This window comes from Lissotriton vulgaris, chromosome 7, assembly GCF_964263255.1.
Source record: "Lissotriton vulgaris chromosome 7, aLisVul1.2, whole genome shotgun sequence".
Lineage (NCBI taxonomy): Eukaryota > Metazoa > Chordata > Amphibia > Caudata > Salamandridae > Lissotriton > Lissotriton vulgaris.
The window spans coordinates 1,538,628,802-1,538,653,933 of record NC_141695.1 but is presented as its reverse complement, the minus strand read 5'-3'; the positions used below and the strand labels follow the sequence as shown (position 1 = coordinate 1,538,653,933).

At 42.3% G+C, this 25,132-nt stretch overlaps 1 protein-coding gene across 1 annotated transcript in view; it reads left to right on the top strand.

Annotated features, from left to right (window-relative positions):
- Nucleotides 1-24,193, top strand: part of LOC147705954 (BPI fold-containing family C protein-like) — a 60,981-nt gene extending 36,788 nt beyond the window's left edge. Inside the window, exons 11-16 of the mRNA XM_086932420.1 lie at nt 1,127-1,288; nt 3,037-3,125; nt 10,137-10,197; nt 16,248-16,311; nt 19,837-19,913; nt 23,920-24,193. Coding sequence (XP_086788546.1) covers nt 1,127-1,288; nt 3,037-3,125; nt 10,137-10,197; nt 16,248-16,311; nt 19,837-19,913; nt 23,920-23,970 — 504 coding nt within the window. The 3' untranslated portion in view covers nt 23,971-24,193. The remainder of the gene's footprint in view (nt 1-1,126; nt 1,289-3,036; nt 3,126-10,136; nt 10,198-16,247; nt 16,312-19,836; nt 19,914-23,919) is intronic.
- The last annotated feature ends 939 nt before the right edge of the window (nt 24,194-25,132 follow it).

Below are 25,132 nucleotides of genomic sequence, written 5' to 3'. Positions count from 1 at the left end.
GGGAAGCAGGTGGCAGAAGGCTGTCAGAGGGAATTCGCTTCCCCCTTTCATCAATTTGTAAACAGAGGCCTCAGTGCTGTGAGAACCTGTATTCATATCATATTTCATATCAAATAAGCTATATTTCGACACAGAGCCATACGAGCAAAGAGAGACACGAGTTACAGCATAAAAAGAATAAAAACCAACAGCCCGATTCATCAAGCGAAATTGCGCTCGCAAAGGGCCAGATTCTGAGAATCCGGCCCTTTGCGAGTGCAATTTTTGCATTTGGGATTCATCATCCCAAATGCAAAAATCGCTATTAGCAAAATCGCATATTTGCGAGGAATTGGATTTAAGGAATCTCTAATAGAGATTCCTTAAATGCAATTCATCAACCAATTTGAAATTGCGAATTCGCAATATTTGGTCGCAATTTACCACGAAGTCTGACTTCGTGGTAAATTGCGAAAAAAGAGTAAAAAGCACTTTAGTGCATTTTTTTCTTTTGCATGCTACACACACATGCCCTGTGGACATGTGTGTGCGCAACACCTGTTTAAATTTGCATTTAAGGGGTGCTACTGGGTGTCCTTAGGACACCCCTGGCCCCCTTTAAATCGCTATCTTATTTGCGATTAGCAAATTGCTAATCGCAAATAAGGAATACTCCCAATTCATTCCTATGGGACTTTTGGCCCATATGAATGAATTGGGAGTTATTCCTTATTTGCGATTAGCAATTTGCTAATCGCAAATAAGGAATGTGTAGGAATCACATTTTGTTTTGAGATTCCTACATGAATCCCGTTTTGCGAGTCTATAATAGCGATTCCTTATGAATCGCTATTAAAGACTCGCAAAACGGGTCTTTGATGAATCTGGCTTCAACTTCAGTAAAACATACCTTAAAAATACGAATTATATTAACCACATTTCTAACCCGCTTTTACAATGTAATAAAAAAGTACAATCTCCCAAACCCTCTAAAGCAGCTTTAAAAGTTGGACGACGTAAGCAAATCCAATCCCATTAAAATTATTTTTGTAAGGCGGATACCAATTTTGACCTTTATTGAGAACTGTTGTACCACACGAAAAAAAGATCATAATGAGTTCCCTTTTTTTTTATGACCCACCACTAGGTTTCAAATCATCAGCACCAATTGACAGGGACGATGCAAGCCACCAGCGCACCACGAGTCACCCTGAAGCCTGACAACATGACTGTGGAAATCGCGTTCTGTGTAGAGATCTACGTCCAGCTGCCAAACTCTGTCAGCAAATTGCTTGTCAAACAGAATATGGTGAGTTAATAACTGCATGGGTTGAGTGTGCTGGAGAAAATTGGCACTTTCAATGAGACAGGTGTACATTTTATCTGGTGATGCTGTGGATTCAGAGAGGTCCCATGAACGCAGATGACATCCATTACTTCTTCGCAGTGAATGAACTGCAAACAACTGACTAGGGGCCAGACGTACGACCCCTACAATTTGCGAATCGCAAATTGCGTTGATTTGGGACTCGCAATTCGTGACTTGCAAAATGTAATTTACTACAGTGTGTCAAACACTGCGTGTCATTCATAATAAGGGTCACAATTTGCATGCCTTATTAATATTCATGAGGCAGGTGCAATTTGCAACCCCTTTGGGAATGGCTAGCACTCCCAGGGATGGTGACCTGCTGGGGTCAGCTGACCACCATGACTGTGACTGTTTTTTAAATACAGCTGTTTTATTTTCAAAAATGCAGGCTGTTTTCCTTAAAAAATGGGATGCATTTAAAAAAGAAAAAAATGAATTTTAAGAGCAGGCAGAGGTCCATAGGACCACTGCCTGCTCTTAAAATTATTTTCACATCCATTCACAAAGGGGAAGAGGTCCCCTGGGGAACCTTTTCCGTTTGCGAGTGACTTACCACCTACTTGAAGTAAGCGGTAAACTGCAAGCATTTTGCAACCACAATTGTGGTCGCAAAACATTCGTATATTGAAGTGCGAGTCACTATTAGTAAGGGACGCCCTAGGCACGCCCCTTCCTAATAGCGAGTCACAAACCCTATTTAATGAGTCGTTAATAGCTTACCAACTCGGAAAATAGGGTTTGTACTTGGGGCAGACCTATTTTGCAACTGCAAAAAACGGTCGTACATCTAGCCCTAGATCAATTAATCTAGTCATGTCTCCTAGTTGAACAGCACATTGAAACACTTCAGCAGCCTCAGTTAGAAATGTGCTCCTGTAGCAAGATTCCCTCAAGTGGCATGAGACAAAATTGCATTTTGGTGTGTTCTTTTTGAGTGCATGCTTCGTATTGGAGTGTGAGATTACACTTTATGTTCCCGTGTGCTGTGTTAATTAGAGGGGCTCTTGAAAGAGTATTTACAACTGGAAAACATGTATGCTGCAGTGTGAGATTTCGGAAAAAGCTTTAGTTATTTTCGAAATAAAGTTCTATTTGCTGGGGATTTTTATCAGAACTGTAGGGCATCCAAGCCGGGACTCAAAACCAAAATCTGCCTTGGCAAAATGTTCATTCCTATACCACACCGAAAGACGTCACAACTAGAATGACCCTAAGGACATTCTGGGGTCATAGAAGCCCACCCTGCTTTGAAAGCAGTTGTCGAGCGTGCAGCAAGCTGGGGAAATGCCCGGGTGGCAATTGCCCAGTCCGCCAAGGATAGCATTAGAGTGGGTTGTAGTGTTCTGTGGTTGTACACCGAATTATTGAAACAGTCTTTGAGTTTTTTTATGTTTAAGGACTGATTTTCTAGGTGGCAGGAGACAGTCTCAAAGTCTGGTTTCAGTTTATAAGGAGTATCTTTTGGTGGCGTGGTTGGGATCAAGCTTATTCAATACATTTCTTGTTTCAAATCTACTTTTTTCAGGTGAGGTGGCTGCTTTTGGGGTTTTAGCGAATATGTTGTAGTATCGCTGTGCTGAATGGTATTTGCTTTATTGTTTTCTGTTTGTGAGCTTGCTCATTGGTCTACAATGTTGCATGGCCCCAAGGATTTCGGTCTAACAATGTGTTCTTTTTCCCTATAGATTGCCAGCATCAGTGGAAACCTCTCCCTCTCAGACCATGAATCCCCTGACACAAAGCTAAAGGTCACTGGCATACTGGCACTTAACAGGTGACATTAATTGTCTAATCATTCAAACATTTGTGCTGTCTTTCAATAGCATCCATGAAGTTAGTTGACATCATTTTGTTCTACCACTGAAAAAAAAGTTGGGACACATGAGTAATTAAACTTTTTTTATTTGTCCTTTTCAAAAGAGTTTAGCTTTATTAAATGCAAAATGCCTTTCAGTTTTTTGTTATTTCACCACTATCAAGCTGTCTTAGGCCATAACACCTACGGGAGTAACTCTGATTTGTCTTAGGCCATAACACCTACGGGAGTAACTCTGAGGAAGTTCAAAGTGATGGAAACACTATGAATATCATCCTCCTGTGTCCAAAGATCCACTGGAAGCCAGGCCCTTTTGTAAAGATCTCTTGGAAACCACTTCCAGTGCATCTTTGGACACAGGAGGGTGATATGCACCCCTCCGTGCCACCATTAAGGATAGGACTACTTTGCATAACTCACACTGCACAGCACTCAGCCGTCACACAGGTCCTCCCCAACACGGAAGATGCCGGATCTGTGGTGCAACTTTTAAACCTTCAACAACCTGACACAGCGACTCCCACAATTGCACCGGCTATACCCGGGCAGTACGATAGTCAAAGGAAAGCACAACAAAGAAAACTTTGTAGTTGATACGTGGAGCAGCAGAGGGAAAACCCTCTAACCCTGAAGTAGGACCCTTACAAACCATACCACCAGGAATAATCTCAGCCATCCAAAACTATATGGAATGATTCCTGGTGGAGATCAGATTAGACATTAACCTATTATGCTCTGATTTCAAATCATGCCTACAAGAACTGAGGAAAGCAGAAACTGGCATAGGACAACAAGTGGACAACCTAGAGAGCACTGTAGATGTGAGGGCCGAAAACCAGGAAATGCTGTGGCAACGAGTCTAATCATTGGAAGAACATGCAGCGGACCTACAGATGAACAAAGAACACATAAAAAATCACAGCAGCAACAACATACGCATTAATAGCATCCAACTCAAAGCAAAAGGCACTGACATCTTTACCTTAACCAAGGCCTACTACCTCAGAGGCTGGATAGAGCTCACAGAGGGCCAGATTCACAGAACTAACTTAAGGCAAAATCCTAAACTTACTACTTCTGGTATTCACAGAAGGTAGTATTCTGTCTTAAGTTTGTCTTAAGACAAACTTAAGACAGACTTAAGACAAACCTAAGACAGACTTAAGACAAACTTAAGACAGACTTAAGTTAGGAGTTTGTCTTAAGTCTGTCTTAAGTCTGTCTTAACTCTGTCTTAAGTTTGTCTTGAAAGAAACTTAAGAGAAAATCCTAACTTCTGTAAATACCAAAAGTAGTAAGTTTAGGATTTGTCTTAAGTTAGTTCTGTGAATCGGCCCCTCTGTCTTCACCTACTACACAAGATATGACACGTGCTGGACATCCTAACGGGTGTCCATTACCTTGAACAAAAGGAGGATTTACTTCGGAAGGCCAACTGTTAGCCGGGCATAGTTTTCCGAAGCCAACAATCCATCTATTCTAAGATCTCTTGGCTTGTCACTTTGCAGCCACAGAGCATTCTGCCCCATCACGTATTTTCTCATCAACAAACAGATCAAATACCAATGAGGCCACCCTATCAGCATCATGTTTCAAAGGGCAGGGGAACACTGCATAATCATAACTCTCTCAGAGGCCCAAGCCCTATTGGGTCTATCCCTCAGACAAGGAGAAGGGCTCAGCCCTGGAAGACACACTAAAAAAAGAGGATGTGCCTGCATCCGGAATGGCAGGCAGTATGAAGGAGCTCTAAAGACCGGCGTCTTAACAACATTCAGGCAGAAGGAGCAAAAGCAGACATTGTCTCCCATCTCTTCAATTTGAAACAAGAGCCCTCATCAGCACCACCAGATGAACATCTGGAGGCTACCCTATATGTATTATATCAAAGGGGGATGACAAGCTCGGTATTTACAGAGGTCCTACACCTATACTTCTCTCAGAAATAAACTAATTGACTGTCAAAGTAGGAGTAGTTCCTCATAGGCCAAGTGGCCACACAGTGGTGAAACTACGAGGCAAGTAATACTGTCACAGGGAGATCAAACGGTCAGATCTTAATGCCCTCAGACACCTGTTCGGGTGTCATGCTTCATCATTGGGCGCTCCTCGTCTGGCTGGTGCTGCAATACCTGACGGGCCTGGTGGTTCTTTGTCGAATATCTTTTGATCTGAATACGCCATTTAGGTATATGCATGAGAGGGGGCTGTGCGCAAGTGTGTCAGGAGAAAAGTGGGGTGTGTTTAAAATAGACTCAGGTGCCATAAAATCAATTATATATGGGGAAATTGCACCAGGACTAAGTACAAACAGAGGTGCTATTGTATGATCATAATGTACCTAGATAGCTATCAGCAAAGTGAAGTCGACATGTTTCATACCTTGATTGCCCAAATGGTCAGTCGGCATTTCATCAGGACCAAAAATAGTGATTTAGCACCCACTGAGGGGCATGAGACCTCCTTTCTAATAAAGGATGGTAACTCAAAGTGTATGATACTGCAACATGGAGAAGGGTAGGTCTTACGGCACTGTCCTGGACCTTACTAACTGTTTGGCAGTTTTTATGGAACCCTCCAGCTTGCCTAAGGGGTATTGTTCTGATTACCTTGGGGTGGAATCATGCACTGCAATCATTGAAACGGTGTCTGATTTTCAAATAAATAAGGACAAATCATGCATGCTAAATCTCATGATCAGCCATCAGGCGATACCAGCCCAATCCAATGGGCTTCAATATCCCTTTGATACCTTGACGTTCAGATTACCTACCATCTGGAGGACTGGTCTCTGGCAATTTGAACACTGTACCATAAAGAAATTCAGAATGATTTGAGGCAATAGAAACTGCTCTTCTTATCCGGGCTAGGTAGGATAAATGTTATGAAAATGATCATCATACCCTGACTGCTGAACCTTTTCCAATCTCTTCCAAAAACCTGTTGACATCATCAACCTACAGACTAGATTACGGACATTCATATGGAATGAGAAACAATTGCATATGTCACATAAACTCCTAATGCTTCCCACAGAGAGAGGGAGCTTAGTCTGTCTCACCCTCCTGGAGTAGTACTGGGTGGCCCACCTTCGGTTCACTTCAGACTGGACGGTGAGGGAAAGCGAGACTAGTTCTATATGGATCAGTCGGTCACATGCCACCCAATATGGGGCCTCATGTCGCCCACCCCAAAAAGGGCTACTTGGCTACACCAAAGAGAACAGTCTTGATAAATGGGACTGCCTGGCTTCATTATGAACCTGTCCCAAAACACATCAGTAGACCAAAACCTTGACTTTACATTAGCCAATTACGCCAGATCCTTCATTAGGTGGACAGAGAGTGACTGCCGCACAATAAGAGGTCTCTTCCACAATGGCTCAGTCAAAACATTTGAACAGTGTAACTCTTAGAGTACTCTGTCCCTGAAAACGCTAGACTCCAATACTGCAAACTTCGCTACTGGGCCCGATTTCCGACCAACGCACAAGCGACAACACTGACACTGACATCCTTCGAGGACCTAATAAACTTCTTTTCCATCTCCAAAGGGTTGATCTACAGGACATACAAGGTGATACAGGCTTTAAAACCTGAGACCACTCACCCCTACAAAGTCAAATGTAGGTAATTGAGGCCAAGGACTGGAACGAGCTCTGGCATGACATACCCTAAGCTCTAATGAATATTACCAGAGAGAATATGCTTATAAAATCATGTTCCACTGGTACCTTACACCAACCCACCTCTTCAAAATATTCCCCACAGCGTCAACTCTTTGTTGGAGATGTGGGGAGACAGTGGGATTGTCCCTACACACCTGGTGGGAATGTGCACTCATTCAGATGTTCTGGAAGGATATCCCCGTCCATGCCAAAGGCAGACTAGGTTAAGTTATCTCAGCAGAGCTGCTCAGAACCCTCTTAGGAATATTACTCTTCACCATGAAGAAAGTAAACAGTGCTGATAAAATACTCATGCAACACATAACGGGCACACAACTTATCGCACTCAGTTGCAAAAAGAAAGACCCACTTTCTGAAGCCCTCTTGTTCTACAAAGTGTGGCAAGTTTTCAAAATGGAAGGATCGCCAACACACTCACATACCCCCACCAAAAATGTGAACGCATATAGCAACCGCTAATACATGGCGAGACTAGACTTTGTGTTCTCCTGTGTTATTCTTACAACTATTAATATCACATCTTCTATGGGCAGGGACTATCCGCTCAGTGATAACTATTGTATACTTCCCCTCATTGCTCATGGTCTATTGCTGTATTAGCCTGGAAAGTTTATTTTTTCTCACTTGCTGTTCATGTACTACTGAAAACCAATATACAGACTTATACAACAGAGAAACCCATTTTAAAAGCTTGATTTAAACAGTCTATGGAGTTAATTGTTCGCAATAACATATTGGGGCATATTACCAAGGTTGGCGTTAGGCAATTATCGCGGGTTTAGCGTCCGTTTTCGGCCACTAAGCGGCGATAATTCTATCGCTCTATTAGCAAGCTGTTGCTAACTGATGTTAGCGACAGCTTTTAGGCGATAGCGAGCGGTTTGGGGCCCGCTTTGCATGTCAGCGATATTTATCGCTAATGACATGCAAAGTGGGCGTACCCAACCTGTTAGCGACTGAAAGCAGTCGCTAACGTCGCTATCGCCTATTAGCAAGGCAGGCGTAGCGATGGAAATATTCCCATTATCGCCAAAAACCAACGCCTGCTCAGACCAGTTCTTAGCCATGTTATCCAATGGGAGGTGGATAACATGGCTAAGAGCATTTCGTCGCTAATGTGTGAATATCGCTGTATTTTCAGCAATATTCACGCATTTCGCCTGATTTTTATCACTTTTGAGATAAACCTTGCTAATAGCAAGTTATCTCAGCGATAAAAACCAGACATGCGCGGCGATAAAAACATTTTAACGCTAACCCTACTTAGCGATATGTATAGCTATTTGTTGGTAATATGCCCCTCAGTTATTTACTTATTAATTTATTATCAGTTTTATACCGTAGGGCCCAGTGGATGGCAGACAATTTCCCATGTTATATGATATATAATATAACCAAGTTAGTAAAAATTATTATGATGTAAAACACAACAGAAAATAAAAGAGGGACCATGAAATATATTGTAGGAAATCATAGAAACATCATCTATACAAGGTTTGAGCCATACAAACATAGGATCAATTGAAGTTTGGTAATAAAGAAAAAAGAGATGTTCTCAGTTACCTCTGTCATCCCTAAATGTATCTTGCCCTCCAGAGATGGGGAAGCCAGTATTTTGACCTTCCGTTGGGACAGAGGGATAGTTTTCTGCTGTGGCTACTTGCCTTCCTGCTCTTGGAGCTAAATTTGTCACAAAGCTTGATGTGTTGGAAGCTGTGGAATCCAGGGAAAGAGGGCATGGCACCCTGCTGAAAAAAAGCTCCAAATGTTCTGACTGCTTTGAGGCTATGCCAACCTGGCACATTGGGATTGAGCGATAGAGACATTGGCTCACCCTTGTCACACTGTTTGCTATGTTTTCATAAGGTAACCAGACTGAAGAGTCCTTGAAGATTTGTGAACTGCAGATTCTGCAAATAATTAACTGTGGAATACCTTGAGTGCTGCCTGGTGTCTGCCTAACCCTACCACAGAGAGGATACATTGCCCAATAGCAAAGCTTGTGACTTTGAAACTGGGGTGATGGCACCTGACTGAAAACTCTGTGTGTAGGCAGACCACTGTATCTCATAGTGCCTAAAGCCCAAAGCTGTATGATACCAGTCAAAGTTGTGAATAAAATGTACTTGTACAATTGAAGTATATAACTCCCAATTGTATGTACACAATGGTGTCTCATCTCCCAACTTCCCCTACTGATGTCTGTTGCTTCCAAGCTAGGTAAATATTTGCTAGATTTAACAGCATAACATATAAGAACTTTGAACACAGGTACAAAACTCTACAACATGGGTGGACTTGCCTGTAAAAACAGGACGCTCTTTGGAGGAGTCTCTTGATTGAATATAAACATGCTACTTGCTCTCTTAAGCCCGATGCTATCTTCGGATGTTCTCTATATTACGGAACACTAAATGAGGGACAACAGCAAATTAAAACTGATTGTAGACACCCCACACTTTGTTGAAGCCATTGATAGTCAGATGAAAACAAAAGGAGGATAATTCTACCCTATCAATAATTTAACATATCTGAGCCTCCAACCAACAGCCTGTAGTCGATCTGGGGTTTTTGAAGCTTTGTTCACGACATAAGTCATAAACATACTGCATGAAAATGCTCCCTGAGACACATAGGAAATGTGAAATTTATGTGGGAGTAACCAGAGATGATTTCATAAAATTTTCAGTGATACTGATGATACAAAACCAGTGTTACATTGTTGTGTTGGGCCACGAGGACAAGGAGGAGAAGGATTTTCCCTTTGTCCTGCTGAAACCCGGGTGTGGAAGTTGTGAGGTCCCTTTAGGGGCGGCACTGCTGAGAACTAATCTATGGTGAGCTGGATATGTAGCTCGCTTGGCATAATTGCATGTTGGCTATCCCCACCAGCTCCATTGCCAAGTGTAACCACTTTAGAATTGACCAGGCATTAAATGTTGTTAAGTTCAGTCAGACTTACTTGATAAAACCATCAGCTATCCACCTGTAGTAAAAAGTGTCATTGTTTACCACCTTTTTTTCTGCTTCAGTCTGAAAGCAGAATTTCTTCACCTGCAGTAACTCTCAGTTTTATTCAGATCCAAACACGATGGTACAACTAAATTCAGCATGGCACAGAGTTGAACCTGCAACCCTACCAAGTGCAATCAGATTAATTCGTCCAATGACTGCAATTTTTACAGTGTGCACCAATTATTATTGTGGGCTTAGGATAAGGCATTTTGGTTGTAGGTACGTTCGTTTACATATCTGACAACTAATGTTTCGTCTTGCCTTAGAGTTCAGATCAGTCCACCTGAAGCCAAGAAACAAGGTCAAGCCAAGGTCAACCCCTCACAAGTAAGTATGACGTATTATTTTCAGTCAGTCAAGAGGTCTTTATTCGATTCACATCATAAAAGACAAATACATATATATTTAAAGACAATTCATTTTGCATATAAGATAATAAATACATTACATTTAAAAACAAGTTAAGAAAAGTATTACATTTTTAAACATTGATGAACGAGAAGACCCCTTGCTACATAATAACAGTGCTACTTTAAACAAATAGTCATAAAAACTATATAATAAAAAACGTCATTTGCCAAGGTTACGGGTTCGGATTGACCACGCCCAACTCACAAATTTTGCTACACCAATAACGATGGAGGGGGAAGTATCAGTTTTAAGAATCCTAAACGCTGCAAGAGCAGAGCTGGTGCCTAGTAACCGACAGACTGGTAAAAGCCAAACTTTCCTGGGTAACAAATACATAGGGCAGCAGAAAAAAAGATGTTCAATATTTTCCACTGCTGTTACACAGAAGGGGCACTTATCACTACCACCAGTAGTCCAAGAGTGCGTAAGCCCCCGCACAGGTAACGAGCCTACTCGTAGTTGGTGGTACAGTTTGCGATCCTTTGGCTTGGTGATTAAGTCCCAATAAGCTTCATATTTAGGGACATCTTTTACAACCAGAAATTCCAGTGTCATGGTAGGACCATCAACCATAGCGGATCTCCTCTCAGTAATCCAATGCCAGTAAATATCTTTGAGGGCCTTCTTTGAGGGAAAGGTCGCGCGTGCTGGATCAACCCATAATGCCTCCAAATTTAGATTTTTCAAGAGCCTCCTGAGGTGACTGAACCAGGGTACCCTGTGAGACCCTTCAAGACCCCTCACATCGTCAATGGCCTCAGTGAACAAGGATAATTCAGGTGTAGTCCACAGGCGCCGCCAAAACGCCAGTGGTCTATACCGTACCTCATCCTCTATGCATTTGACACCTAGGTCAAGCTGCAGGGGTAAGCAGGGTGTCGATTGTGGGAGACCAGTTGCCATTCTCAGGAACCTATTCTGAGCCACCCTCAAAGAGGATAAATCACTATACCCCCACAGTTCGGCACCGTAGATAGTTGCAGGAATTACCTTGGAACCATAAATTTTAACCAACGGTGCCATGGGTTTGGTGAGAGATTTTGCATACTCCTTCAATAAGGCTCCCCCAAGTTGCGCGTGTTTCAGGGTCATAAGATCCATTTGAGGTTTCCAGCTCAAATTCTCACTTAATGTGACACCCAGGTATGTAAAAACCTCCGTTTGATCCAAAATGGCGCCGCTCATTGACACCTTGGCCTTCACAGCCTTGGGGCCTCGCAGAACCATGAATTTGGTCTTACTGACATTCACCTCTAACTCGTGCTCGCTGCAGAAACACTCAAAACGGGCCAGGGCGGACTGCAATCCCTGCCTCGTTTTAGAAATAATAAGCGTGTCGTCCGCGAACATGAGGAGGGGAATTTTCCTTCCAGCAAGGGTGGGCGCATCCGTTGGGTAGTTAGAAAAATACTTGGTCACCCCATTAATAAACAAAGAAAAAAGGGTGGGGGCCAACACGCACCCTTGTCTAACCCCCTTAGCTACTTTAAAACTATCAGTGACTTCCCCTGGACCACCCCATCTTACTTTGGCATAGGTATTTGTGTGCAAATTGATCAGCAGCACCACCAGCTCTTTGGGCATGCCTAGATCCAGCAAAACTTCCCAGAGCTTGATCCTGGGTACAAGGTCGAAGGCTGACCTGAGGTCCACGAATGCCGCGAACAACAGGCCTCCCCCAAGAAGGACCACCTTCCAATATATTAACATAAATCTAAAAACTTGCTCTAAGGTCCCCATATGTTGCCGAAAACCCGCCTGGAGAGGACTTAAAACATCATGGTCAGAAATCCAGGTCTGGATCCTACCTAAAAGAAGGCGGGCCACAATCTTTTGTAGAGCATCAATGAGGCTTATGGGTCGGTAATTTGCCGTTACTGAACGGTCACCCTTCTTATGAATGGGGAGGATCTCCGCCCCAAGCCATGATTCAGGGACTTTCGCACCCCTTGCCAATGCATTGGCCAGGAGAACAATATATGGGACCCAAAGGTCCTGTTCCTGCTTAAACATGTCAGCTGGTATGCAGTCAGGACCTGGTGCTTTACCCCCCGGGATAACCCTTAGTACTGCCCTAACTTCAGTAGGCGTAAAAACCAAAGCTTCGTTGGTAGTAAAATGCGTCAAATTAGCGGGACTTTAAACATTCTCTTTGAATTGGTTCCCGTAATACTCAACCCATTCCCTTGGCTCTACACTATTTGTGGGGGATCTGTCCTGTGGGCGATTGCCCCATTTAAGCTGCCGCCAGAATTTGGTCATGTTATTACTCTGGCAAGCCTCCAACAATTCCTTCCAACGGATCTCGTCCCAATTCTTCTTGGCAGTGGCCTGCACAACTTTATAAGTGGCCCTGCAGCAACGAATTAGGGTCTGATCTCTTGATCTTAAGGCTGCATGTAGCGCCCTTTGTGATTCCCTGCAGGCGCTATCATACCAAGTTAAGGGTTTCAGCTTATGCCTACTAGGGGCAATAGATTTAATAAAGAAGGTTTTGAGATTTAAAAAAAGGTCACTATGTAGAGATGTAATATTATCCAGAAGGGCCGACTCCTGACTGAACCCGCTGATTTGGGTCATTGTATCCCTCAACATGGTTCTAATCCTTAACAGAACCTCCTCATCCAGGGCTATTTTGGGCCAACTAACCCTTCTTTCATTGTTGGTCAATAGGACCTGTGGCAGGGACGCCTCTGCCACCGTAGGTACTGCAAAAGCTCCTTCTTTAATCGATAGAACCAAGGGATGATGGTCACTCTCGACTCTATTTACTACCACCATATCCAGCAAACTAGGCCACATTTCCACATTCACCAAGATATAGTCAATACGAGAGCCAGATCTACCATTATCAAAAGTCATTGCCCCCATCCTATCGGACTTCAGACGCCCATTTACTGCACGCATTCCCTGGTTCAAACAAAGACCCTTCAAAAATATGGCTGATTGGGACCATTTCTTGATGGGTTGTAGTTCCAGACCCGGGATGCCCCACAAAGAATCCTCGTCCTCGGTGAGCATACCATCATCCAACCCCATAGGTTCGAAACAGGTATTAAAATCCCCCAATACCACCCTGTTTGTATTCACCGGTAAAGAGCTTAGGAATCCATCCAACAACAACGCAGCAGGAGAACATTTTCCCCCTTGGATACCCCTCATGTAGGTATTTACAATCACCATATTCAGTCCTGAAGACGAGATTACCCGTATGGCTAACATATCGGGGTTATCCAATGGGAACTCTTCCACTGTTACACCTGCATGTTGGCGTACCCAGATGACTAGACCACCCACTGGTCTACCCCTTGCACCCTTCACTGCAGGTCTAGAGTAGTTCAGAAACCCAACACGAAATATAGGCCCAAGGGCCCAGGTTTCCTGGAATGCCCAAATGTCAGAATTATCTATAAAGGTCCCCCAATCCGGCAGATCAAGCTTTGATTCAAGACCAGCAATGTTCCAGGAGCATATCCGTAGCTTCGACAAACAAGGGTCGATTACCCCCATCCCCATTCCTGCCGAGCCAAGTATGGCAGGGCATGGTGGACAAGGAGTAGGGCTAGCATCAAAGCAAGATGGTTGCAAACCTACAGGAAAAACTGGAGATAATAAATTACCAAGGATGGCTTTGTCAGCATTTGAACCAACGAATAACCCCTGTTCAGATCCCTCAGCAAATGTGCGACCATCAGCAGAGGGGAGAGCTGTTGTAAGCTCTGTAGATAAGGCAGGTAGCGACCACTCATATGCTGATTCTGATGACGTATTATCATTGTAGGTCATTGGAAAATACAAAGTGTAAAAGATAAATAAGAGTGCAAAAAGGAAACCACAGTATTCACTTCAAATAGATAGCGAAACGGTAGGTTGTTACCCATTTAAATGGGCTGACGTGCAGAATTAACTGATAAGGAAAAATTCTTACGTTCCCTTTGAGGACCTAATAGATTGAACTCAAGAGGCACAAATCTATTACAAGAGTTAGAGTGAGTTAGTACAATGCTTCCTATTAGCAAGTACCTCACCTTCTAAAATGTACTTCACATGACCCTGAAGTATAACATTATCAGCAACTCATGAGTTTATGAGTAATCCGCAGCGGTCCGTGCAGGTAAGCATGGCGGGGATGTTGATAGACGACGCAATAGGGAAAAATAAATAAATAAATCCTATTCTGTCATCTGTCAACATGTCCCGCCCTACTGCACCGTGCTTACCTGGACCAACCGCCGCTGTGAGTGAGTAAGGAGACCTTAAGACCGCTCTTGGGTGAAGGAACATGCCGCCGCGGCCGGTGCAGGTAGGAGCGGTGGGACAGTGGGGCCAGGGGAGGGAGACAACCACGAGTGAACATTAATTATTTATTTAATTTTCCCTTGTGGTCGTCTCTCAAAAGTTCCCCCAACCGACCCTACCGCTCTTACCTGCAGCAGCCACGTGTGGGAACTTGTGCGTATTGTGTGTTCCCTCAAAATGCAGAACAGCTGAAAACTGTTTGAATTGATACAAACTTGTATTAGGAAACAGATATATAGGAATATAAAAATGCTATTTCTTATTCTTAGACACCAGGTGCAAGAGCCATGATTGCAATTCAGATTTGAGAAATCCTCGTGCCTGTAGCATAGCTCTGCCGACACAGATTCTGCACAAGAAAATATCTGTTTTTAGAAATAAAGCCTATCGAAGAACTGCATGGCATAAACTACATTCAGATGCTCTTGGTAATCATTGATGAGAGTAGGGCAGCTGTCCCGCTCGAGGCTTCACCTCTAATGAGTCATGGCTTGTTCCTGTGCTAAAGAATTCAAAACTACCTTCCAGAGTGTGTTGGTAGGTTGTATGTGCAATAGCAGAAGTTAGTCTGTTGGATGGTTGCTTGTCAGTAGTTTCCTTTTGTGCTTTTATATGGTGACTACTAGTAGCCCATCCGGACGTTGTCCGGGTATGAATTGCTGCCGGCCAGTAGTATATTGTTTTGTAGGATTTCGTTTTGATAGCATTTCTTATCTGTGACAGGCCTGCGAAATGCTCCGATTCACAGTGCACTGCTGATGCACTTAAGAGTGCGCGTTCAGTAGTGTTGATTTAATCTTTGGCAGATTCTTCTTTACAAAATCTATACCCACTTGGAAGATCAGTCCCAGACACCAATTTCATTGAAGGGGTTTTTTACTTGATGAAATACTAAGTCCTGAAGATGGTCCTATAAAACTCAAGAGAAAAGACCGAAACGTTGACCAAAGCCATCAACTCCCCAGCTTTCATGCACTCAAGAACACCTTTATACATATGTTGTGTTTGGCTTTCTTCATTTAAAATTCTTTTAGGAGCTGATGAAATGTTATGAATTGATGAGTGAATATCAACACACTGCTTTTCATGGCCTTTATTCAAAGTTTTGTTCTATCATTTGTCCCCATGATTTGTTCTTTGGTATTTTTTCAAATATAATTGATTTTAAACATAACTTCCCTTGGCTGTGTGCTTCTACTCTTTTCCTGTACTTAATCAGTTAAGAGATTGAATATACTCTTTCTAAAGAAATTGTGCAATCAATATCTAAGTAATCCTGTGGATGCATTTGGCCTAATTATCTCATGAGCCTTTGATTCAAACTTCTTAAAGTTTTTCTAAACTAATTGTGAAACAAAATCCCTTGTAGTCACTATTTACTTATACCAATCATTGCCCAAGCCTACAAGGGTTTATTGGGTTTCCCCACATCCTAAACACTGAAAAGAAACATGGCAGCCTACCATGCATTAGCAGTGACAAATGTACAGCCACCATTCTACTAAAAGATGTCAGGTATTTTACACACTCAGACCTTACAAAGGCATCAAATGGCCCAGATTATACAAAGTCATGCTTAAAAAATGGGAAGCTATCTTCAAATTATTGTCAAATAAAATAAAAATGTGTTTTGCTTTATAGCTAAAATATGTTTCTTTACTTTCTAGGTATCTAAAATGGAGAATTCAATAAAGAGCTTGGCAGAACAAGGGCTGCTAAAGATGTTGAATGGTAAGATATTGTGGAGGCCTGTGCACTGAGATTTGATAATGCCGTTGCATCCTGTGATGTTGTAACGTATCTAAAAGTGATAAAGCCATCTAGTAAATACTTCTTAATGCACGTCAAATACTAACTTCTTTTATCAGCATTTACCCATTGATTGGGAAACTCCAATTTTTTCACATAAAATCCTTACTAATCAGAAGAACATTGGACATTACTACCTTTTCCAGTCCTGTATCCATGCCTTCTTTCAAGAGTTAAAAAACGTATGTGTGTTCCTGACGATAAAGCTAAGTCAATATACTTAAGACTTGTTTTTGGATTCAGTCTCACTTTGGTGAGTTAGAGCTCACTTTTACATTTTGTTTTCGTCTGGGTACATCGGGTTTTGATGGATTCTTTGAAATCTAGTTATGTGATTTCCTACTTACTAAACCTGATCTCGAATCAAAGTAGGTCTTGCACTGTCCACCCATTCAGATTAAACATGTAGTGGGAGTGTCAACAGGGTGTGTTGTGATTTAAATATCCACCCTTTATTCCTGGAAGTTGCTTGAAGCTGCCAATCTGGTTACTAGGCTGCCTGCACCACTGAGGCAGCCGCACCTTAGAGGGCACAAAATGTTCTTGTCATGCCAGATGGGGGAATCCACGTATCCTGGTTCTCTTTTATCTTGTAGTGTCCTTAGATACAATTGATCTATGTTTGCCTTGTTACCAGTTTTCCGTACACAGTTATTTGCTACACTCTCCAGAGTCCAGCTTCACTATTACACGAGGGGATAGAATTTTCACTTGTCTTTAAATTTATAGCACGGAAAATCTCATGTTTTTCAAACAGGAATCATGTTATTCACTTGTTGCCAAGGTTGGAATCATCCCTTATGATTTATTTGAAGTAAAACTGTGAAAGTTCACATTTAATATTTTGTCAAGCCATTACATTCAGTCCCATTGTTTTTTTCCTTGGTATTATATTGATTTTAATATGCATTTGATTTCATTGATACAGCATGTATGATTAGATATGGTGATTTAGAGAATAGACAGACTCTAAATTCAAATATTCATGAAAGAAAATATAGTACTAGCATGTAATTATATGTTTCACGCCCATCAACATTTCAACGTTTTCAGTGTTAATCCCCCTATTCACACAGCGGCTTAACACGTGATGCATATGTAGGATAAAATACCCGCTACCGTACATTATAAGGATATTGCAAGTGACCGATAAGTCTGGTTACCATATAAAGGAACAAGGACGTAGGCTGAGTTCCTTTATAAGGTTATGGAACTCTGAGGTGACTTGCAGTATCATTATCATGCATGGCAGTCGGTAGTTTGTTCCGTATAATACATAGTTACACCATCACCTTACCCACAAGCCACCTTTATCCTTGGTGCATAGTTCTTTCATATGAAAGGAAGAGCATGTTTGCAAACATGAGGAATAAAAATAGACTCTCTAGCACAAAATAAAATACATCAAAAAATCTGTAAGATGTTTGTTGCAAAAATATCTTAGAATAAGTTTATAATTCAGTTGTATGTAAAAAAAGGCACAGTAGCTTGGAATGTTTAGAAACATACAGAAAGATTCTAACTTTTCTATAAACACATTGCCTTAAATATCTCCTTTCTGCATGTCCATGTACAGCAAGAAAACAAAGCAGAAGAAAGAAAAGCCACAATTCAGTTTTGTTCCTTAAACAACTGCCCCTTGACCTCACCTGCCTCTCCCCTCCATTGCTGGGTCTGGTGGTAGGCATTGTGACATCAGAAATCAATTATTATAAGCTATTGCAGCTGAGATCTGTTGTCATTTCTTTAAAATAGGTGACTGTGAGTGTCACAAGTTGCCTATTTTATATGGGATAAGGTACCCCCTGCCCTACGTTATAAGGATATTGCAGGTCACCTAGGTGTTCCATGATCATATATAAAGGAACGAGGCGAAAGGCTTTTTCCATTATAAGGTTGTGGAAATTCAAGGTAGTTTGCTATGGCCTTGCCTTTTACAGCAAGGGGTTCTTTATTCCTTGAAAAACATGGTCATGTCATCAACTGTCCTACAAACGACTTACATTCTTGGTGCATTGTGCCACAAAGAATAAAAATAGAATCTGTAGTGTAAAATGAAACAAATCAAAAAGCTGTTAGATATTTTTAGCAAAATTATGTTAGAATCAGTTTAATGCAAGTCAGGTTTAATAAAAAGGTGCAGCAGGTCTGAATGTGTAGAACAAATACAGAAAGATTCTAACTTGCTATAATTACGGAAGGAGTGCAAAAAATAAACATGTGGTCATAAATATTTCCTTTATGCTTGTCACTGTACAGCTAGAAAACCAAAGCAGAGGGAAAAAAGCAAAGTTTTGTCTTTGTTCTTTAAACAGCTGCTTAAATTATGCTCCAAGACTTGTCCTGACTTTCCACTCCGTTACTGGCCCTGGCAGCAGGCATTGTGATGTCAGAACTCAACAAGCTTTTATACAGGGATTGCACACTCCCATATATTATATTTTTATACAAATAGATACAATCTAATGTACTGAAACGAATTATGAGTTCTAAGATAGTGTAATGGTAGACCAAAAACAGCAACCATTATAGAGCCGGGGGACAGGGTGAGTGTTCACATATTCCGTAGTCACATTTCTTTTCTGCATCAGTGTAAAACTGTGACTATAATAGTAATCCACTGTTGGGAAAAGAGAGTGTACTATTGAAAGGCAATGGGAGATTCCTAGTGCACCTGTTTACATCAATGCCCAAAATTACAATAAACATAAAACCCGTGAATTTAGGAAGCATGAGGCCGATTAGACCAAAGGTAGAGAGTTTTTGCTAATATTTATCTGCTTATCTGCTTCATTTTACATAGCGATGTGCTCATATGGATGTTGAAGTATTTCGGAATATTTTCTAGCAGTATTACCATCAAACTAGGGTGTATTATATGTCTGGGTACATTGTGAAGATTTGACTTTTCTTGTTTAATTTAGATATGTATGAATTGTAAAGTGTCTGTCCTGAGGAAGATGGAGTTAATGAGTTTGCACCACTAAACATGCCTTGACATCTTGATTAATAGATTCATGATGACACTCAGCAGTCTTTTGTGAGAAATTATGGAATTACAAGTTCTGCAATGATGTGATCAGATAGGATCTAGGTTTATTACATTATATTATATAGAATTTGGATGTTTGTCTTAAGGAATAGGGTGGGTGTTGTTGTATTATAAACATGCAACCGTTTCCTGAATTTTCTGACATCAACTACACATTTTAGAATTTATTTTCAATAAATGGCATATTTTTATTGGTACTAAAAAAATAAATGTATATTAAGAAAAATGAAATTTAAACTGTGCATTCTGTACACTCACAACATACATTCAATTTGGTTTTCTCTCTGTCTTCGGCTGCTTTTACTATATATTCAATGAGATAGTTCTCTAAGTTTTGGAAACATAATATTTAGCATTTTTACAAGTTTGTGTAACATCATATGTTTATTTTGTAGACGAATTGAAGAGGGGAATGGATATACCTAACCTGCCATTCTTCCCACTGATGAAGCCTGCCTTTAAAATTGAACAGGTGAGAACATTGTTCCTCTTTATATTTACTTTTAAACTGATATTCATATCTTTATATTTACACACATCTTGAATTTATCATGTGCAAGGCCAGACTTCCCTGCAGATGGCTTGATGCATGAGGGTGTATTGGATCTTTGGTTGTACAATTGTATGTTACAGGCTGCCAATCTGTCATTTATTTTAACAAGGACTATATTTAGGGCAGATAACCTTTGGATGGGAACTCTGAAAGACAACTTATAGAAACAGTATGTGACTGTTAGGCATGATATCTTTGGCATGGTCTCCTCTGGCTTTTGGCTTCCGACCTCCTGTTTGGACATTGCTTTTCTGGGTTAAGACTTTGAGTACTTTTCCACTGTCATGCAGTGCCAAAGTGCTGTGCTTGTCGTATACATACTGGTGATTGGTGTATACATGATTGGCTGATTTGAGTTAGCTGTAAGTCCCTTGTCCAGTGGTAAGACACATACCTAGAGCATACAACTCAAACTCTGGGGAACTGGGGAATTGCAGCACTGGTTATGCCACCCAAGGCAGTAGCTCTTCAAATGTACCACAAGTTTGTCATGGCAGGCCTGTGTGTGCAGGGGACTGTTACTCAGATTGGCATTTAAAAGACATTTGCCCAAGTTCTGCATGTCTCTCGCTACATCCAAGTACTCCCTTGGGGCAGGGTGCAGTGTAGGGAAGAGGGAGGGCATGTGCATGTGTGCTACATGTCCTGCTAGTGAATACCATCAGATGGTGTGTCGAGTATTGTGAGGCCTGCTTCTTGCATTGATGAACATTGGGATCTATGAAAAGGCTATTGAGCTGTATTTCCTACATGCAGATGATTAGCAGTATGGTGTTTGATATCAATGGATTAGTAAAGGCAAATCCTTTCTGATAGTGAGTGTAGTTTCGACATTCCTAATGTGGAAATGACATTTTGGGAAAGCGGCCATTTCAATGCTTGTGGCTCTCTGATGTGCCTGTCAGCCTGTCTTCAATCCACATCTGGGTGCTGTGGGGACAGCTGCAGCTGTGCATTCCTCCAAGATGACAATAAACTAGGGCTACTCAAAGAAAAATGCAAATCCCTGACTCTGAGGGGCCTTCCTAGGTTGGATAAGAGGCAGTGGAATTGGCACTTCCATTCCAAGGGGCAGGTCCTGGCCCCATAAAAGATATTGATTAAGCCTCCCTGGGTAGGATGGCAGACAGGACTACATTTAGAGATGGCCTGTGCATTTCAAAGCTGGCCTTTTGAACTGATCTCATCCTCAAAGATCATTGTGGGTATAATTATTGGGGCTCCGTCCTCAGGAGTTTAGAGATGCTTTCAGGATTTGATCCATACTACTGGTTCAATGCTGGGAAAGCGACAAGAGAAACCATTGGGGCAGGAGGGACTGCAACTGTATTTTCCACAGGCTTGTGGTGGCCTGGGGTTGGTTGTGCTCCAAGAAGGGGACTATCACTTAGTGGATTTGCCTGGATGCTGCTGACCTGCAGCTAATTGTCAACTATTGTGGCACTGAGCACTCTTCAAGAGCCAATTGGTTGGCCTCCTATCTGCACGATCCCAGAGACAGAAAGAGTCTCCTCATCTCCATGAGATTGTAAGGACTGTGCTGGGTGCGGTGGAAAGGGGTGGAAATTATCGTCGGTTGGGGCAAGCACCATCCTAATGGATGCAGTAATCACACTGTGCAGAGTGTGTGCTTGTAGGGATTAACGGCCCACCTAGAGGTTCCATAACATGAGGAGCTCTAGGAGTTCTTGGGAAGTTTGCCGAGTCCAAGGGGCCCGAGCTTGCCAGAAACCTGTGCTAGCTCACACTTCACAGCATGTTGTGCCCTAGGGTGTTGAGGGGCATTTGCCAAGTCCACAGGACCACATCCGGAAGCCTGGACTGTCTCCAACCTCCAAATCAGGCTAACAACAGAACTTGACATTGCGGCCTCAGTCCGAGGTCATTGCCTCCTTCCCCACAGATCCTTGCTACAAGGTACTCTGTTGTTGGTAACATCATGACTGGATCCAAGGGATCTCATTGTACCTTGTGTGCACCCACAGCTGTCTGCCTGGAGCAATTGTGGCTAGCACCTCTGCCTGGGGGGGGACATTTCTCCAAACTGTAAGTGTGCTAGTTTCTGGTGTCACAGTCTTTTGCATAGGGTGATAAGGATCCCACACTTGTGAAGGTGCCGCTGGGTGCCTTGATGGCCTAATCGGGATGAACAAAACAAAGAAACTGTTTCCTTCCGCTTTAGGTGGTCCTGACAATCTAATCAAATTGATGCCAGCAGGTGCAACGTTTATATTGTTGGCTGGTGTAGTTTGAGTGGCCAAGGGGCTGGGTCATGAGGCATTGTCAAAACTTGTACAAGTGAATGCCTATGAAGGCCTTAAAAGTTCATGCCATTATGCTGCTAATGAGAGAGTTTGACAATTGCATATACTTGTAAAGCATATATCTAATGTGTATGTACTTTTGATTTCAATGTATGTGCAATACAAATACCAGTGTTTTATTCATACTGTGTTGAGCCTTTTTGTAGTGTACTCAGTGTATTGCAAGGGTGGTGCTGTGCCAATACTTTACACTTTGATCTTGAGGAAAAGCCTGACTGCTCTGTGCAAAGCTACCACAGAGTAGCACAGACTTTGTGATAAGTGTATCATATGCATCTTATCTAGATTGGTGGATTCTGTCTAGCTTCGGGGTGTCCCAGCTAGCCAGAAACTACTGGGTCTAACAGTGACCAAACAGCTATATCTCTTTAGTCTGATAACCGTTTTCGTGGACTTAGACAGCATGAGAGACAAAACATGAAATACAAGTGGGATTTCTGCAGGTATGATTACTTGATTAATCAGTCATGAATCATAGAAAGTGCTTGATATGAGGACATGTGTTTTTCATGGCATGTATGGACAGTTAACCTACATTTCATTTTGTGAAGCTTTGTAAGGATGAGTATAGTGTCACTGACATGCAGTATTGTTTACATTTCCTGTCCACAAAATGAGTATTGGACTAATTGCCAAATGGAATGGAGCTTGTATTTATATGTACAGTTGCTTTTATGACAATCGTCGAATAAAGCTTGTTTGACAACTTGAGAATGGAGCTGTAAAATTTAAAGATTCTTTGCAATACACTAATACACCACTTAGTCGCTACTGCTTGCAATGCATATTGCCAGTCAGGAAGGTTGATGGATTGAGATGGAGGGAAATATTATCTGTGGTCAGTGGCTGGAGATGTGAATGAATCTCCATTAATTATTGTTGAGTTTTTGTTTCCTTAAGGAGATTCGATGACTGATTGGGTGGATAGATTGCTAGTCACTGATGTGCATAAAGATAAAGTCATAGAAAAAGAGACAGTCTTCCTCCTGCTAAGGAAATAGAAGGAGGACTGTTTCTGAATTGTTCCTGTGAGAGAGCGAAATGTACTTATAAGAAGCACTGGAGAAAAAATATGAATTAGGAAGCAAGAGCATAAGTGAAGTGTATATCCTATTTGATCATCTTAAGAAATACTCACATTCAGCCTCTGTTGTTTTTTCACTGTTTCTCGAGGCATGGAGACATTTAAACCCTCCCTGAATGCTCCAGATACTATCCTGTGAATTTGGGCTATACCTCTACTCTGGCCTTGTAAGGTTGACCTCTGCAGTTCCTTTTGCCCCTATCTGGGAAATATCTACTATTGTTCCCCCTGATATCACCTTGATGACGATACCCTTCTGATTTGGGATGGACCCCCTTATATTAGGAGTTCGTCATCTATCCCTAAAACAGGGTTGAGGTCTAATGTGATCTGCTCCTATTTAGGTGAGAAACTGCATCCCTTGCACAGTGGAAATGTTATTTATGTGGTTTGCCAATGAAAGGGGGTTTTCCCACAAAATTACATATTTAGTAAATGCAAACTTTCCAACCAGTGGAGCTGGCAAATTCACAGCAATAAAATATACTTCAACTAACAATACTTTTATTGTTTTCAGGGCATCATCAAGATATGTGGCGATGTTAAGCTTGTACCACCAAAAGTTTAAGAGGATTGCAGTTTTTAATCCTTGATGGCTTCCTACAGTAACCTAATGCACTGTTCACTACTCGATCTCTGCTCTATTGCTTTCGACATATTTCCACAGTTGAAGAACGGCCAAGGAACAGAGATGAATGAAGACAGTCCAGCAACCCTCTCATCAACACCTATTCTAAAATGTCATATATTTATTTATAAAGTAGACAATAAAACTATACATCTACCAACTACATTGTGTTATATCTTCATTGTTCTACCCAGGGTTCATATATGTCCTGCATGGGCTGTTAAAATAACTTTGGTGTCAATTATATGGGTTTTCTGTATGTGAAGCAGGAGACCCTGTAGTTTTGCAGCATGTTCTCCACACCTAAAAGGTGAGTTGAGTTTCGTTTCAGATTTGACAGAGATAGTGTAACAAGGGCCCCTGAAGCCCCCACAGTGCTTGGATAACAATATATAACCATGACCCACCCTCTAGGACATGGGTACTCACAAACTTTCTCTCGGGGGCCAAATTTACAGTGTGGTTTGTGGCTGAGGGCCGCACTGGTGGGGGTTGGGTCAAAGGGGAGGGCGGGGATAAAGCAAACAATAATTGTGACCATGAGGTTAAACACAGGTCCCTGCAGCAGACACCTTCGTCCACTGAGCCACCAGACCCAGCATACACACATCTTTCTCTCTCTCCCTCCTTCTCTCTCTCTCCCTCTCTCTCTCCCTTCCTCCTTCCCTCTCCCTCTGTGTCTGCCTCCCTCTCTCTCCCTCCCTCTCCCTCCCTCTGTGTCTCCCTCCCTCCCTCTGTGTCTCCCTCCCTCCCAGTGTGTCTCCCTCCCTGTCTCCCACTCTCTCTCTGTGTCTCCATCGTGGTCTCCCACTCTCCCTCTGTGTCACCCTCCCTGTCTCCCACTCTCCCTCTGTATCTCCCTCCCTGTCTCCCACTCCCCCTCTGTGTCTCCCTCCCTGTCTCCCACTCTCCCTCTGTGTCTCTCTCCCTGTCTCCCACTCTCCCTCTGTATCTCCCTCCCTGTCTCCCACTGTCCCTCTGTGTCTCCCTCTGTGTCTCCCTCTCCCTCTGTGTCTCCCTTCCAGTCTCCCACTCTCCCTCTGTGTCTCCCTCTGTGTCTCCCACTCTCCCTCTGTGTCTCCCTCCCTTTCTCCCACTCTCC